The 17,288-nt window shown below is 48.0% G+C and overlaps 1 protein-coding gene across 3 annotated transcripts in view; it reads left to right on the forward strand.

Annotated features, from left to right (window-relative positions):
• The window catches only part of OPHN1 (oligophrenin 1), a 180,138-nt gene that overhangs the window by 117,309 nt on the left and 45,541 nt on the right, over nt 1–17,288 (forward strand). For 2 of the 3 annotated variants that reach the window (XM_088463135.1, XM_088463133.1), the window contains exons 9-12: nt 1,566–1,695; nt 1,882–1,908; nt 2,123–2,223; nt 2,759–2,850. In XM_088463135.1, coding sequence (XP_088319261.1) covers nt 1,566–1,695; nt 1,882–1,908; nt 2,123–2,223; nt 2,759–2,850 — 350 coding nt within the window. The remainder of the gene's footprint in view (nt 1–1,565; nt 1,696–1,881; nt 1,909–2,122; nt 2,224–2,758; nt 2,851–17,288) is intronic. The other variant, XM_088463134.1, reaches the window with a different exon arrangement.

Genomic DNA, 17,288 nt, shown 5'->3' on the forward strand with positions numbered 1-17,288 from the left:
CTCCTATGGCTTCCGTAAAAAGGGTTGGCCTGCTTCAAAGCAGACTTTGGCAGGCTGGATTAGTATGGCAATTTCAGAAGCTTATCTTCATGAAGGTCTTTTAGTTCCCTCCTCTGTGAGGGCTCATTCCACTAGGTCTGTGGGTCCTTCGTGGGCAGCTAGACGTGGAGCCTCTGCAGTTCAAATCTGCAAGGCTGCTACGTGGTCTTCTGTCCATACTTTTGTGAGGTATTACGCTTTTGACACCTTTGCCTCTCAGGATGCTTCCTTCGGGCGGCGGATTCTCCTCTCAGCACAGGAGCGTCCCCACCCTTGAAGGATACTGCTTTGGGACATCCCCAAGGTATCCTGTGGATACCCTATGGACCCTGCAGTAGAAAATAAGAGATATGGTAAGAACTTACCCTTGTTATCTCTATTTCTATGAAGTCCATAGGGTTCCACAGGACTCCCGCCCTGTTGCACCTGTACTGCAGATGGGCTTTATTCTGGTCACCGTTTTTTCCGTCTCCCTATGGTGAGAATATGATGCTTGTGAGTGTCCAGATCTTTCTTCTCTCTCTTTCTTCTCCTCCTCCGGCCTATGGCTTGTGACGTAACTGAGATGCATTGGCCCGGGGGCGGGGTATAGGAGGGGGACCCAGATGCATCCTGGGAGGCTGAAAACTTTAACTCTGTGGTGCCTGAAGACTGACGTCATCACCTATACCCCCAAGATATCCTGTGAAACCCTATGGACTTCGTAGAAATAGAGATAACAAGGGTAAGTTCTTACCATATCTCTTTTTTTTTTTTTTTTACAAATCTTAAAAAAAAAAAAAAAAGGCTTTTTTTTTTTTCATGAAAGCATTTTGGATAAGTTAAAATGGATGTTCCTCACCTAATTCACTCATAAAAAATTTTTTGAGCGTTTTTGGAAAAAAAAATAGTAAGTTAAGTGGTTAAGAGAGGAGGGTTCCTGTGTGCAGTCTCTGTTCGGTGCTCCCTCCTCTCTACCCGGCGGCGCACTGAGCGCAGCAGTAGACTTTGTGCACTAGTCTGATTTTCCCGGTGATTTCCCTACTGCGCATGCACAACACACAAGGAAAATGGCCACCGTGGTCATTTTCCTGGCTATTTTGTACAGCGCTGCTACCGCCGAAGCGAGACTCCGGAAAGGTGAGTATTGAATAAATATGTGCAGGGTGGTCCCCCCTAGACCCAAGGGCCCGTGTGCACTGCACACCCTGCACCCATTATAGTTGCGCCCCTGGTAGAGTGGTTAGAAAGAAAAATGAGGGGTGCGGCAGTGGTGAGGATGAGGAGAGGCGAGGCAGGAGTTTGGTAAGACAGTGAGGAGTAGATTCCAGTCATCAATGTGACGGATAAGGGCGTGAGTGATCGTTTTGGTGGAACTTTGTTATGCAAAGAACTGCTATTAAGGATTATTTGTGGGAGACGTTATCTTTCTACTTCGTGTTTTGTGAGAGAACCACTTAAACTTACCAGAACAATAGTCTTAGAAATATAGTATAAATAATAATTTTTTTTGTTTCTTTATAATTCTTTCCCCCTACCCCTCACAGACTCGTAACCACTTTTGTAGTACCCGTGAAGAGATGGAGGATCTGAAAAAGCGAATGACTGATGCACCTATGATCTGCAAGCTGAGGGGGCAAAGCACCATAGAGGGATACCTGTACTCCCAGGAGAAAAGTAATGTGGATTTTAGCCGTAGGGTTAGACTTTTCCAGGTGTATTTTTGTTAGACATTTGTATAATAACACTCCACTTTCCCTAACATGTCACTGGTACGATGGGAAGAATGTTGTAGCTCATTTTCTTACTGATTTTATGTCTAATGTCATTATTTTCTTCTTTTTTTCCAATTTGCCTACTAAGGGAGGGATATTGTATCACTTTGCACAGGTTTAAACATATTTACATTCTCATTACTATACACCCCACTACGCACTTTGTCACATTTACTGTGCCAGTTCTGGCGTAATTTACATACATTGCTTGCTATTCCATTGTTAACTCATTCTGTCACCAAACAAACCACAGAAGCATTATTCCATTGCACAATGAAGCATCAATGAAGATATTGAGTAATATAAATGTCTTTCTTTATGGATTCTAGGGGCTCTTGGTCTTACGTGGGTAAAGTATTACTGCAGATACGAGAAGGAGGGAAAGAGTTTAATCATGATGTCTTTAGAGCAAAAGCCGGGCTCCCGGCAGGTGAGTTTCAGGCACTAAAGAGAATTATAAATCATTCAAAGGTTATTGCAAAACCAGTATTTTCACCAAAGCAAATTGTATCAATAGACCTTTGTTTGGCTGGTTTCTGGTAACGGGAGATCTTCAGCAATAGCAATTAGCCCTTTTTTATTACATCTTTCATGGAAAATATTACATTTTTTTTCTGGTAGATAAGTGGCTAAATGTATTTGCTTGAAGTATTTGTATACAAAAACTTAATGTAGGTTGTGTAATTGTGTCTTTGTTTAGTGACACTGTAATCCTGTTTGTCTGTTAGGAAAGCCTGTGTTATAATCCTCTCCTCACCATCTGCTCATTGTAGTCTCTTCACATAACTTCTCTCTTGCACACCCCTCTCTTTTCACCTCGTCTCTCCTGCTGTCACCTCTCTTGTCATTGCTGCTGTCTCGCTGCCCCCTCTTTCCCATTGCTGCTCCTACTGTCACCTTGATTCCTATTGTCGCTGCTTTGTTACCAGCACTAACAACCACCTGTGTGTAATGTTACTGTGTAGGTGAGCCAGGAACTGACCCTTAAATCTTGCATAAGAAGAAAGAGCGACTCTATAGACAAGAGATTTTGCTTTGATGTAGAGACCAATGAGAGGTGAGTAGCATGGCTATTGTACATTTCTTATATGTTACCTGTGTGCAGGCTCATGTTGTTATGGTCATTTACTTACTTATATAGCACACACACATATTCTGCAGCAATTTACAGAGAATATTTCATTATTAACATCAGTCTCTGACCCAATGCAATTGGCAATCTTTATTCCCTACCACATGGTTACACACATACACACTAGGGTACATTCTTGTCGGGAGCCAATTATCCTACCAGTATATTTATGGAGTGTGGGAGGAAACCGGAGTACCTGGAGGAAACCCATACAAGCACGGGGAGAATATACAAACTCCACACAGTTAGGGCCATGGTGGTAATCAACCTAGGACCTCAGTGCTGTAATGACGTAATGCTAACCATTAAACCAACTGTGCTGCTCCAATTACGTGTTTTATTTGTTCTTTTTGCATTATTTGAAGTAGATTGCAACATACAATTTGCAATTATGCCTCAGGTTTCCAGTGATATTTAAGTTTTTGAATTCAATGTTTGTTTTTTTTATTTTGTTCTAAAATCCATAAAATTGACTGAGGATAGCGGCAGTACATATTGTACATCACTAATATGTAGATGTAAGAAACAATTAGGGTATTTTCCAGATATTCACAGTACCTATGCCAGTTTTCCCTCTGCTCATGGCCAGAAAGAGAACACATGCAAATGCGGTTATGCAGACTTGCATGATCCTGGCACTTAAGCCCACCTGCACCTGGAGCGGCAGGACTGCGGAGAGAAGGGGCCTTCTAATGTATGCTGAGTACAGAATGGGCATGTTTGCACATGTGTGAGCGCATGCAGACCAGGACAAAGAAACATATGCGTCTGATATGCGGGTGATTTGACAGCAGGTGCAAATTTCATATGGCGGTGATGACAGCTGCCAGCATTTGTAAACTGCTTCTGATTGGCTAACTCTGATCCGCGTTTTATTAATTGCCCAGTCATATATTTTTTGTGTTTTAAATTTAGCAGGATTTTTTTTTTTTTTTACATATGCTAGGCATACACGTACAGATAACATGGGAGGAGACATTTCCCCGTCCCTTCCCTGTGAAGGAATATATATGACATATATATATATATATATATATATATATATATATATCCGACTCTTACATATACGTGTAATCAATAGTATGGCCTTGTACAAATTATTTTTCCACATAGTCTGAGCATTTTTTCCAACGGTACACCAAGGCATCTGTCCCAGCACAGAAGAAATCAATGTGAAGCACCTGAAGCCAGGATGTGACGGCTTGCTGAACTTCACAGTTGGTGAACAATGTTGTTCACAGTGCCCTGAGATGTTCAGTTTGTCAGCATTATTACTTACTCGAATGCGTCTGTCCTTCTGGATCAGACCTTCAATGCGGCACATCTGTGGAGGACAGGCTTGGCCAGGCGGATTGCTGTCCATATTGAATGTCTGTCCAGCTGTTATCAAAGAGAGTGCACCAAACTCAAACCTGTTTCCGTGACATGACGTTATCACTGTACACCTCTACAAGTTGGCGATGAATTTCAGCTGCTGATGTGCCCTGTAGACACAGAAATCTGATCACACTACGCACCTCAATGTTTGACCATGTTTCCACCAGCCCCTTCGTTTTACAACTGATGTTGGGACAGTATTACTGATTTGAGGCGTTTTACATACAATACTGTGCAAAAGTTTTAGGCCGGTGTGGAAAAAATGCTGCAAAGTAAGAATGCTTTCAAAAATAAAAATGGTAATCGTTAATTTTTATCAATTAACAAAATGCAAAGTTTATGAACATAGGAGGATTTTTTTGGGGGTTGTACTGCGCTTCCCCTGTCGTTAGCTTATTTTAGAGGGTTTTGATCTAGTGCTGCTGGCAAAAAATGTGACCCTTTTCAAAGTCTCATTAAATCTACCATAAAAAAATTGCAAAGTGTGCAGGCGCACAATAGAGTAACCCTTAAGTATATGATTAAACGGAAATATAATTTTATTTAAAAAACTGACTCCAATTAGTAGAATCTATATATGTCAGAAAAATTCAAATTGATGCCTTTTTCATGAAAAAGTTAGTACATATAGGGGCATATGTATCAAAAAGGAAAGACTATATTTGGAGCCAATCAGACGCCTCCCTGATGGTATTTCATGATTGAGAAGTACCTGCCTGTATTTCTCAGCATTGAGGACACCATTAATCCTGACCAAATCCCAACTCCATTTGCTGAAATGCAGCCCCAAACTTGCAAGGAACCTCCACTATGCTTCACTGTTGCCTGCAGACACTCATTATTGTACCACTCTCCAGCCCTTCGGAAAACAAACTGCTTTCTGTTACAGCCAAATATTTAAAATTTTGACTCATTAGTCCAGAGCACCTGCTGCCATTTTCTGCACCCCAGTTGCTATGTTTTCATGAATAGTTGAATCACTTGGCCTTGTTTCCACGTCAAAGGTATGGCTTTCTGTCTTCCACAACCTCACCTTTGTAGCAGAGTTTGGCTGTTCCTTACCCAGTTTTAAGCCTCCTACACAGCTGTTTCTGTTTCAGTCAATGACTGTGTTTCAACCTACATATAAAAATGATGATCATTATCACCTGTTTGGTATGATTGGTTAATCAGACACCTGACTATAATCCCACAAATTCCCTGACAAGTGTGACTTGATGCTGTTTTGAAGGCAAAGGGTGGTCACACCAATATTGATTTGATTTAGATTTCTCTTCTGTTCATTCAATTTGCATTTTGTTAATTGATAAAAATAAACTATTAACACTTCTATACTTGAGACCATTCTTACCTTGCAGCATTTTTTTCACACCTGCCTAAAACTTTTGCACAGAATTATGTTTGTGTATGTATATATATATATGGGTAAAATCCAACAGATGTTTATTTTCTCACCACAGGCACAGAAAAACAGTAATATAGTTCTTTTAATGGACTCACAGGTCCAGTATCCCTAACACTAGTCACCCCCGGGCCTATAGCCTGGACAACTACTTCACCGTCAGGATCAGTTTCCCAGTGTCTCTGCAGCTCTTTTACTAGCCTCACAGCCTCTGTAATCAGCTGCCTTTCCAGACTGTGATTGAGGCAACACCTGAACTGGACCCTTCAGTCCTACTGCCTTTGCTCTGCCAAACCTGAGATATCTGGACATTCTACATTCACTTAATGTGGGATTATGCTGACCCTGTCACACTCCTCCCCCCTTAGCTTCAACCACCCTGGTGAAGCTAAGAAACTTTCAGGTGAGCTCCCTGCCTTGCCCACATCTATTTGTGCCATCCATCCGGGCACACAACTCTCTACCTTTTTCCAAAGTTTGCCATCTTCAACCCCTTCCTCCTCCTCCTCCTCCCCTAGCTTCACCATAGGGTTGTTTGGAGGATCGGGTCCAACAAATTTTTTGGAAAGGGCATCAGCATTGAGGTGCTGTTTCCCCAGACGATGCTGTACCTCAAATTTAAATGGCTGCAAAGACAAAAAACAGTGGGTTACACAAGCATTCACTTCTTTGTTCTTGTGCATCCACTGTAAAGGGGCATGATCTGTAACCAACAAAAATTCCCGCCCCAATAATATTTTAACAAATCTACTGCCCTCTTGATTGCAAAGCACCCTTGCTCCACATTGGAGAACTTGCGCTCCCTGGGCAGCAATTTCCAGCTGAATATCCCCTTCTACCACTTGGGAAAGGACTGCACCCAATCCTGTACCTGATGCATCTGTCTGCAATATAAATTGCTTCTTAAAATCAGGAGCCTGCAAAACAGGTTCTGCACACAAGGTATGCCTCAAATCCTGCCATGCAGCTACTGATGAGCTAGACAACACTATTTTGTCTGGGAACTGTTTTTTTAGACACTCAGTTAGTGGTGCTGCCCTAGTGGCAAAATCATGAATGAATCCGTGGTAGTAACCCAATAGGCCAAGGAATGTTCTGAGCTGGGATTTACATTTGGGTTTAGGCCATGTGAGGACCGTCTCCATTTTACTGGGCTGAGGTTTTACCTGCCCTCTGCCTGCAACATATCCCAAATATTTTGCCTCCACCATTCTCGAGATTAGCAGTAAACCCATGTGCCTGTAAAGATTGCAACACTGCTTCTACTCTTGGAAGGTGCGACTCCTTGTCAGGGCTAAAGATGAATATGTCCTCTAGATATGCAGCTGCATATTCCTTGTGAGGTCGCAGCAACCTGTTCATAGCCCTCTGGACAGTTCCCAGAGCCCCATGCAAACCAAACGGCAGCATTTTATACTGGAACAAACCTACTGGGGTAGAGAAGGCAGTTTTTGTTTTAGCAGATTCAGTCAAAGGAATCTGCCAATACCCTTTTGTCATATCTAAAGTGGTGAGAATACTGGCTTTTTGCTAGATTCTCCAACAGCTCGTTAACCTGGGGCATAGGGTAGGAGTCTAACTGGGAGACTTTATTTAACTTGCGAAAGTCATTACAGAATCATAAAGCGCCCAAAGGCTTAGACACTAAGATAATGGGGTTATTCCATTCACTGTTTGACTCCTCTATGACTCCTAAGTGCAGCATCTCCTCCACCTCTCGTTTTACCGCTGCCCATTTTGCCTCAGGTATGCGATAGGGTCTCTGCTTTATTATCACCTCGGGAGGAGTAACAATATCCTGCTATATGATTTGGGTCTTTCCCGGAATAGCAGAGAATACATCTTGGTTTCGTCTACTTAGCTCACCACTTCCTGTTTTTGGCTAAGACTGAGGGTGACCTCCATGGGCACCTGACAGTCTGGGGTCTTTTTTGCCACTAAAGAGGGCTGACTGGCACTTTCTTTTAGAAGTTTTAATAGATTTATATGGTAAATGTGTGCCTCCTTCCTTCTATGCTCCTGTCATACTCTATAGTTTACAGGTCCCACCGCCTCTATGATCTTATAAGGACCTCGTCATTGAGAGTACAATTTGCTCTCAGTAGTAGGCACAAGCACTAGTACCTTGTCTTCTGGTTTGAAAGACCGGTTGACTGTGGTAACGTCATAATTGCGTTTCTGATGCTGTTGAGTCCTGTCCATATGTTTGTTCAGCAGTGGCGTAATCTGCCTTAACTCGTCATATAATTGGGATACAAACTGAACGATATTAGGATCTTGGCATGGCTGTTGCTCCCACTCTTCTTTTTACACATCTAAAATCCCTTTAGGTTGCCTCCCATAGAGGAGTTCGAAGGGACTGAACCCCGTGGAGGATTGGGGCACCTCACAAACTGCAAACATCAAATAAGGCAGGAGTGGATCCCAATCTCGCTTTTCTTGTGACACTGCCCTGTTTATCATCTGTTTAAGGGTCTGGTTAAAGCGTTCCACTAGGCCATTCATTTGTGGGTGATAGACTGAGGTGGCAATACTATCTACCCTTAACAAACGGCACAAATCTTTCATCAATTTAGATACAAAAGTGGTGCCTTGATCCATCAGGACCTCTTTTGGTATTCCCAGACTGGTATATAGCATCAATAACTTCCAGGCAATAGTGCTAGATGTCATGTTACGTACCAGGATGGCCTCCGAGTACCTTGTTGCATAATCTATTACCACTAATATGTATTGATGCCCTTGAACAGATTTTTCCACCAACCCTATCAGATCCATACCAGTTCTCTCAAAAGGTACGGAAATGTCAGGGAGGGCAACCAAGGGTGTCCGAAATCCTGGCCGGGATGCTGTCTTCTGACACACTGGACAGTCCTGACAATATTTTTTTACTGCTGCATGAATGCCAGGCAGAAGAATCTTAAATGAATATGTTGTAGAGTTTTCTCCTCCCCCAAATGGCCACCACACAGGTGTGTATGAGCCGCCCTCAATACCAACTGCTCGTGTTTCTGGGTAACCAACAAATGGTCTGCTCTCTTACCCTGCAAATATGTTACACGATATAACAAATCATTTTTCAATGCAAAGTATGGTACACTTCCTGCTGGTAAAGCCGTGATTACTCTACCGTTTATCTCTACAACATTTTCAAATGCATTTATCAAGTTCCCATCATTATGTTGGTCTTGGCCAAAGTCCTGCAAAGACACTTCCTTGCCAATGGGAACCCACTGTGTCTCGGTCTCACCCCTCCTGCTGCTCACTGGGCACGGAAGGTGTTACAGCCACCAAACTTTTGGACACAGCAGAGCTTGGCTCCTGGGACACCTCTGACTTGGACCTTCTGCTGTCATCATGCCACGTAACCACCTCTTGTAATGATGGAGAGTCCCGACATAGGATCAATGGGTAGGGTGACCTGGCGGCTACCACCTTCAGAGATAGCCTTTTTATCACTATCGGGAGGTGCACTCGGGGGCATTCTTCTACATCCCCATGTACACATAATCTTTACCGGGGGTAGCACGTGATCAGTCCCAGGTGGAACCAGTTTGGCAGAGATGATGGTTAATTCGCTGCCAGTATCCACTAAGGCCCAGACCTCCCAGCCTTCCACTCGCACCATCAAATGAAACAAGGTGGTTTGCATCGGAGAAGTGCTTCCAGCATCCATGCTGACCACTGGTCGAGTTGTTTTTCCAGCACTGCAGTCCTTCGGCTTGCCCTGCTTTGGGCAGTCCTGGCGCAAATGACCGGGCTCGCCGCAGTCAAAACACACAGCAGCTGGTGGGTTGTTGGCTTTAACAACTGAGACCTGGGTGCTTGGCTTTGTTTAACTTCCCAAGAATCATGTACCGTTCAATCACTACTGCTAACTCCTCAAACATCTGAGGATGAGCCTGTAGGGCCCACTGTTGCACCACACGGTCTAATACCCGCACAGCATGGTGAAAAAGCCACCATCTCTACTATACGCTGAGCAGAGTTTTTATCCGGCTGCAACCATGCTTTACTCAGCCTGGATAATTTGGCCAGCTGGACCCTTGCAGGCTCAGACTGGTTCAGCCGCCATTCCTGAAACTTCTGAGCTTTGCTAGGGCCAGTCACTCCAACCCTGCAGAGCATGGCCTTTTTCAAGTGAGGATAGGAGTTTGCCTCATTCACGTTCAAATCAACATATGCTCTCTGAGGTTCCCCTGTGAGGCAGGGACTCATTTCAGTTAACTCTGCATGTAATAACTGAATTTGAGTTTGTTATTATTATTACATTTTATTTATAGGGCGCCACAAGTGGTTCCCAGCGCCGTACATACAGTAAAGGGTACAGTGACAATACAGTGACCAAATTATAAGCAACACAAGTAACAATTAGCAACACAATTCTCCATACACAATACAGCTGGGAAGATGAAGGCTGTCATAGAAGTGCTAGAGAAGAAGGCTGTGAGACAGTAGGGAGGAGGACCCTGCTCCTAGGAGCTTACAATCTAGGGGAGAGGGGAGACAGACAGATGACATGAGGCATGAGTGTGTAGAGGGGGACCTGAGTGCAGGAAGTAAGCAAGGTATAGATGGTTGAGGCAGGAGGGACAGAGACCTGGTAACACGGTTATGTGGTTGAGGGTATGCTTTGATGAACAGGTGGGTTTTCAGTGCACGTTTGAAGCTTTGCAAGGTCCTGGAGAGCCTGATTGAGCGAGGGAGCTCATTCCAATGGAGAGGGGCTTCACGGTCAAAATCTTGGATACGTGCATGAGATGAAGTAACCAGGGTGGAAGAGAGGTAACAGTCATTGGCAGACCAGTGTGAGCGGGAGGGAGTATGTAAGGAGATGAGGTTGGAGATGTAGGGAGCAGTAGAGTTAGAGGGCGCCTTGTATGTGAAGGGGAGGAGTTTGAAGAGGATTCTGTAGGGGAATGGGAGCCAGTGCAGGTTTTGACAGAGGGGAGCAGCAGAAGTGGAACGGCGGAAGAGGAAGATAAGTCTAGCTGCAGCATTGAGAACAGACTTGAGGGGGGAAGATGGCAACGTGGGAGGCTAGTGAGGAGAAGGTTGCAGTAGTAAAGACGAGAAATGATTAGTGAATGAAAAATCAGTTTGGTAGCATTCTGGGAGAGGAAATGCCTAATACGAGCGATGTTGTGTAGCTGGAACTGACAGAATTGTGCCAGAGATTGAATATGGGGGGTGAAGGAGAGGGTGGAGTCAAGGGTGACACCCAAGCAGCGAGGTTGGGGGAAAGGGGAGATGATGGTGTTGTCAACAGTGATAGCGAGATTGGTTGGAGTGGAGACTCTATTAGGGGGAAAGATGATGAGTTCGGTTTTGTCCATGTTGAGCTTCAGAGAGCGCTCGGACATCCAGGAAGCAATGGTGGAGAGGCAGCTGGATACCTGAGAGGACAGAAGGGGAGAGTTCAGGAGAGTAGAGGTATAGTTGCGTGTTGACCCTAAATCAAAGTTTGTTGACCTTGTAACTGTGCTTGCCCTGCTGCTAGAGCTTGCTGCCCTGCAGCTAATTCAGCAAAACTCCTCCATATTACACTGCTTTATCCTTTTATAAACAAACAAAGGCGGCTTTATAAATTCTGTTTTGCAAGCCAGATTCTCAGCAATCTATATCAACTGGCTGCCCTTTAAACTGCACCATTCTCTGGGCGACATACAGGAATTAAGCAGTTTTATATTGTGCACAATGTGCATATACACATGGACAGATTATCACAGTGAACAACTGCCGTTTTATGGCTGGCCCGCCACACTGACCTACCCAGCTGCTAGTAATGTGACTCAGACTCACCAAGCCACTGCGCAGCGGGTAGCGTCCTGCAATGCGTCTCACTGCCGCTGTGGGTGGATCCGGTCACTGTATCCGGGCTCTTGCTGCATAGTAGTATCCAGCAAGGTCCTTGTTCGGGCGCCAAATGTAACAAGAATCGCATAGACCGGGTAAAATCCAACAGATGTTTTTCTCACCACAGGCAGGAATACAGGACAGTGCAGTTTCCACAGGCAAGATGTTACAGGCTGGTACACAGAATCCACTGGGGCTGGGTCTGCTTTCAACGTTTCAAGATGTTTTAACTTTAGTATTCCTGATGTAAAGATGAAACATCTTGAAACGTTGAAAGCAGCCCCAGCCCCAGTGGGTTTATTACATGGATGTGTAAGAGATAGCAATGCTGTCCTGGGAAAATATATATATTATATATTAATTTCTACTTCAGGGTCCATAGGGTATCCACAGGATACCTTGGGGTATAGGTGTGACGTCAGTCATCGGGCACCAAAGAGTTAAGCTTTCAGCCTCCCAGGATGCACTAGGTCCCCCTCCTATACCCCGCCCCCGAGCCAAGGCACCTCAGTTTAGTTTGGTGCCCGGCCGGAGTCGGGTGCACCTGTCGGAGTGGGGGCTAGAAGAGCCCCTGAAGCTTTCTTCTATGCAGCTGTGGCTGCACATCTGGATGTACAGCATGGACAGTCAGTCCTAACGTCCATGCTGTCTTCCCTACACCCCCGCCGGTACCAGAACGCCGGTACTGATCCGGGGATGCTGGTGAGCATCTGGGGTCACAGCTAGCGGTGACCCCAGATGTTCCGGACCATGGCCGGATTTAAGGGGGACAAAGGTAAGCAGCGGGATCCCGCGGTGGGTCCCCGCTGATCACATGGTCCTGAGTCCCCAGGCAGGGGGCTCCCTGAGGCCTGGCTGCAGCGTGGAGCCAGACGACCAACCTGCGCTTCCACTACCCTCTGGGACAGCGGACCGCAGCAGAGCGGTAGCGCTGCGGCATCCCAGGGGTTAAATGCATGCCAGGGGAGCGCGCCTTCCCTGTCTCACAGCCGGTGCCTCCCCCGCTGCACACAGCCCTCTCTGCACGCTGCCGACTGGTCCTGTGGCAGCGCTCCTCCCACAGGCCAGCCTCCTCTTTGCTCCTCGGCGGCCATCTTCCTCTGAACGCATGGTGAACGCTGCTGGAAGCCTGGACGGAAGCATCGTGGTCTGGGTCCCCCCGCATACCTCTCCTCCGATTTGGGTCAGGTCTGTGTATGCTGCGCTGTGTCCTACCAGGCCCTGTATCTACGTAGTTGATTGATCAGCGCTGTTAGTGCAGGAATTGATATTTCTTTGCATTATATGTGACTGTGCTAGCGCTGCTGCCTGTAACTTTTCTTCTAAACTGTCAGCTTTATTACTATCCCTGTTCTTTCTGCTAAGCCCTTGCGGTGCGGTGCTGCAGGGTGGTCTCTCACCTTTTTGATATATAATTGGTGAGAGGGGTCACATACTTGGTGCCATCATGTCTGAAAGTGATTTTCCTCTCCGGCTACAGTGTACTACGTGTAAAGTACCGTTAGCGGAGGGGGAGGGTAGCGCGGAGGGCCTCTGCCGGCAGTGTTTGTCCATGGCGTGGCCTCTTACGGTTACAGCACCGGTACAGGAGCCGCCCTGGGCTTGTTTCGCTCAGGCGCTTACAACCTTAGTGGGCCATTTAGCTCCGCAACCCGCGTTTACACCGATGGGTTTGTCCCAGCAGTCAGTGGTGTCGTCACCCATGCAGGGTTTCCCACGACAATTGGTGGTACCCCACAGTCTCCCTATTTCCCCGCTCCCGGTTTCTCAGGAGTCGGCGTGGGTTAACTCCCTGACGAGTCCTGTACAGCACTTGTCGGATGTGTTGCAAGGGGAGTCTGTGATCCGGCCACATAAACGGCCGGTGGCGTCTCTGTCGGCTCCTTATGAGGATGACGAGGGGACGTCTGATGATGGGGAGATTCTGGATCCTTACGATCAGGAACCTCTCCATACTAAGGACGCTGACGCTAAGTCCAAGGTATATATTCCTGGACTTATTCGGGCAGTCCGCACAGCCTTGGTGATTGGGGACGAAATTCCCCCAGCGGCTAAATCTAAGTACGCCTTTTTTAAAGATGGAGGCGTGGAAACAGCCTGGCAAAAGATACCAGCCGCAGAGGCACCTGGCGGTGGCTTATCCGTTTGCGGATAATTATTTTGCAAAGTGAGAATCCCCTCCACAGGTGGATTCTCACGTGACCCGTCTTGTCCGTAGTGCCACATTGCCGATGCCATCCATGTCCTTCCTTAAGGATGCTACGGACCGCAAGGTGGAGATCTGCCTGAAGTCCGCTTATTCCCTTGCGGGGGGGGCAGCACGACCGGCTATGGCCATTTGCTGGGTTGCCAGAGCGATGGAGCGCTGGGCGGATTCATTAGAGGCATCTTTTGATTCCGACTGTCCGGCCGAACAGGTGGAGTTGATTGGTAATCTCCGTGATTCGGCCACTTATATCAACGAGGCGGCCTTAGACATTAGTACTCTGGTGTCTAGAATTTCTTCAGCAGCGGTGGCTGCTCGCCGCACCTTGTGGCTGCGATCCTGGAAGGCGGACGCAGATTCCAAAAGGGGTCTGGAGGCGTTGCCATTTACCGGAGAAGTTCTCTTCGGTCCGGATCTGGATAAGATTGTGGCCACGCTGGCGGCAGCCAAATCGGCTTGTCTCCCGTCGGCTGCTGCTCCTTCTGGTTCTGGACCATCGTCCTTTCGGTCATCTAGGGCCCAGGGCAGGCCCAAACCACAGTCTTTTCCTCGACAGGCTGGCCCTAAGAAATCGGCCAAGCCCCGGAAGCAGGCATGGAGTACCAGACGTCCGGCCCCCAAGCCAGATGACAAGCCTGCGGCCTGACGGTCCGGGCCTCCCTTTGGGGGACCCCAAAGTGGGAGGCCGTCTGCTGCAGTTCGCCCAGTGTTGGTCGGTCACTACGACAGACACTTGGGTTCTCGAGGTGGTCTCCCACGGGTACGCCCTCTCCTTCCGGCACAGACCCCCGGCTCGATTCTTCACCACGGGTCTACCATCAGACCGGAACAAGGCTACGGAGCTGCGGAAGGTATTGCACACTATGCTCCAGGCTGGAGTTATAGTGCCTGTTCCATTCTCCCAGAGGGGCCAGGGTTTCTATTCAAATCTTTTTTTGGTACAGAAACCCAATGGGTCGTATCGTCCGATTCTCAACCTCAAAGCTCTCAACAGTTCTTTGCGGGTACCGAAGTTTCGGATGGAGACCCTACGGTCCATCATTCTGGCGCTGGAACCTGGGGACTACATGCTGTCTTTGGACATACAGGACGCTTACCTGCATGTCCCTATTCTTTTGCGCCATCAACAGTTCCTCAGGTTTGCAATCCGCAGCGACCACTTCCAGTTTCGGGCGTTACCTTTTGGCCTGGCAACAGCACCACGTGTGTTCACCAAGGTGATGGCGGTCATGGCGGCTTCTCTGCGGCTGCAGGGAGTCCGCATGTTGCCGTACTTGGACGACCTTTTATTGCTGGCAGGATCTCCAGAGCTCCTTCTACGCCACTGGGGCCTGACCATTGCGCTACTGCAACGGCACGGCTGGCTAATCAACTGGCAGAAGTCCACTCTAATCCCGTCTCGGAGGATTCTGCACCTCGGAGCCTTATTATACTCGGAACAGCAGAGGATCTTCGTGACGGAGGAAAAGATCTCTGCTTTACAGTCGAGGGTGCGCAGTTGTCTGCTCAGTCGCCCGGTGTCTCTACACTCGGCGATGAGGTTACTGGGCTCCATGGTGTCGGTGTTCGACATGGTGGAACATGCCCAGTTTCACTCCAGACCTCTGCAGCACCTGATTCTGTCCAAGTGGAACGGGCTGCCGCAGTCTCTGAAGTCCCAGACAATTGTGCTCACCCCGGATGTTCGCCTGTCCCTTGCGTGGTGGTTACAGACGACCCATCTCAGCGAGGGACGTCCGTTCTGGGTTCCAAATTGGGTCCTGCTGACAACGGACGCCAGTCTTCGGGGCTGGGGAGCAGTTTCGGGTCCACACTTGTTCCAGGGCAGGTGGACGCTGACAGAAGCGGAGCTTCCAATCAATATCTTGGAACTCCGTGCGGTCTTCAATGCTCTCCAGCAGGCACATCGGGTTCTCCAGGGTCGCCCGGTACAGGTCCAGTCGGACAACGCTACCACTGTGGCCTACATAAACAGGCAAGGAGGAACCCGAAGTCGGGCGGCTCTCGTGGAGGTGTCTCGGATCCTGGTATGGGCGGAGCGCAATCTTCCGGCCATATCAGCTGTCTTCATCCCGGGAGTGCTAAATTGGGAGGCGGACTTTCTAAGTCGCCAGGACGTTCATCCGGGGGAATGGTCCCTGCACCCGGACGTTTTTCAACTGCTGGTGGACAGATGGGGTTTTCCAGAGATCGACCTCATGGCGTCCCGGCACAACAACAAGTTGCCGGTGTACGGGTCTCGCACAAGAGACGAAGGGGCGTCTCTGGTGGATGCTCTGTCCGTCCGGTGGACGTTCCGGTTCGCATACCTGTTCCCTCCGGTCTCCCTTCTTCCACGGGTAATCCGGAAATTCAAACAGGAATGAGGGACGCTCCTCTTGATAGCTCCCGCGTGGCCCAGACGGCACTGGTTCTCAGACCTTCAGGGTCTGTCTGTGGACAGTCCTCTGCGGTCACCGCTACGACCGGACCTTCTGTCTCAGGGTCCTTGCCTTCACCCGGACCTGACTCTGCTGTCTTTGACGGCGTTGCTGTTGAGACGGCCATGCTGAGGTCCCGGGGGTTTTCCAGCTCGGTTGTGCGTACCATGTTGCGAGCTCGGAAACCGTCTTCCGCGAGGATATACCATCGCGTGTGGCATACGTTCTTCCAGTGGTGTCGACCGAGAGGTTATGCACCGCGGGAGTTTCGTCTTTCTCGGATTCTCGCCTTCCTACAAGCGGGACTAGATCATGGGCTTCGCCTTGCTTCTTTGAAGGTACAGGTTTCGGCCCTGTCTGTCTGGTTTCACCTTAGGATTGCTACTATCCCGGATGTGCGCACCTTTATGCAAGGTGTTCTCCGCATTCAGCCGCCCTTTGTTCCACCTGTGGCGCCTTGGGATTTGGCTGTAGTCCTGAGGGCTCTCCAAGGACCGCCGTTTGAACCACTGGGCTCAGTGGATCTTAAATGGCTGACAGCTAAGACTGTTTTCCTTCTGGCCATTGCTTCGGCCAGACGTGTTTCTGAGTTAGGGGCTCTTTCTTGTAGACCCCCTTTCTTGGTTTTTCATGGGAACAGGGCAGTGCTTCGCACTCGGCTCGAGTTTCTTCCCAAAGTTGTTTCCCAGTTTCATGTTAACGAGGAAATCGTTGTTCCGGCCTTTAACTCACTGGGTCTTTCCGTGGGTGAGGCCTCTTTGGATGTTGTGCAGGCCTTAAGGACTTATGTTGACCGCACTTCTTCGTTTAGGAAGTTGGACGCTTTGTTTGTCCTCTATGGCTTCCGTAAAAAGGGTTGGCCTGCTTCAAAGCAAACTTTGGCAGCCTGGATCCGTATGGCTATTTCTGAAGCTTATCTTCATGAAGGCCTACCGGTCCCTCCTTCTCTGAAGGCTCATTCCACTAGGTCTGTGGGTCCTTCGTGGGCAGCTCGACGTGGTGCCTCGGCAGTTCAGATCTGCAAGGCTGCTACGTGGTCCTCTGTCCATACCTTCGTGAGGTATTACAGGTTTGACACCTTCGCCTCTCAGGATGCTTCCTT

This window comes from Taudactylus pleione, unplaced genomic scaffold, assembly GCF_031769625.1.
Source record: "Taudactylus pleione unplaced genomic scaffold, aTauple2 ptg001325l, whole genome shotgun sequence".
NCBI lineage: Eukaryota > Metazoa > Chordata > Amphibia > Anura > Myobatrachidae > Taudactylus > Taudactylus pleione.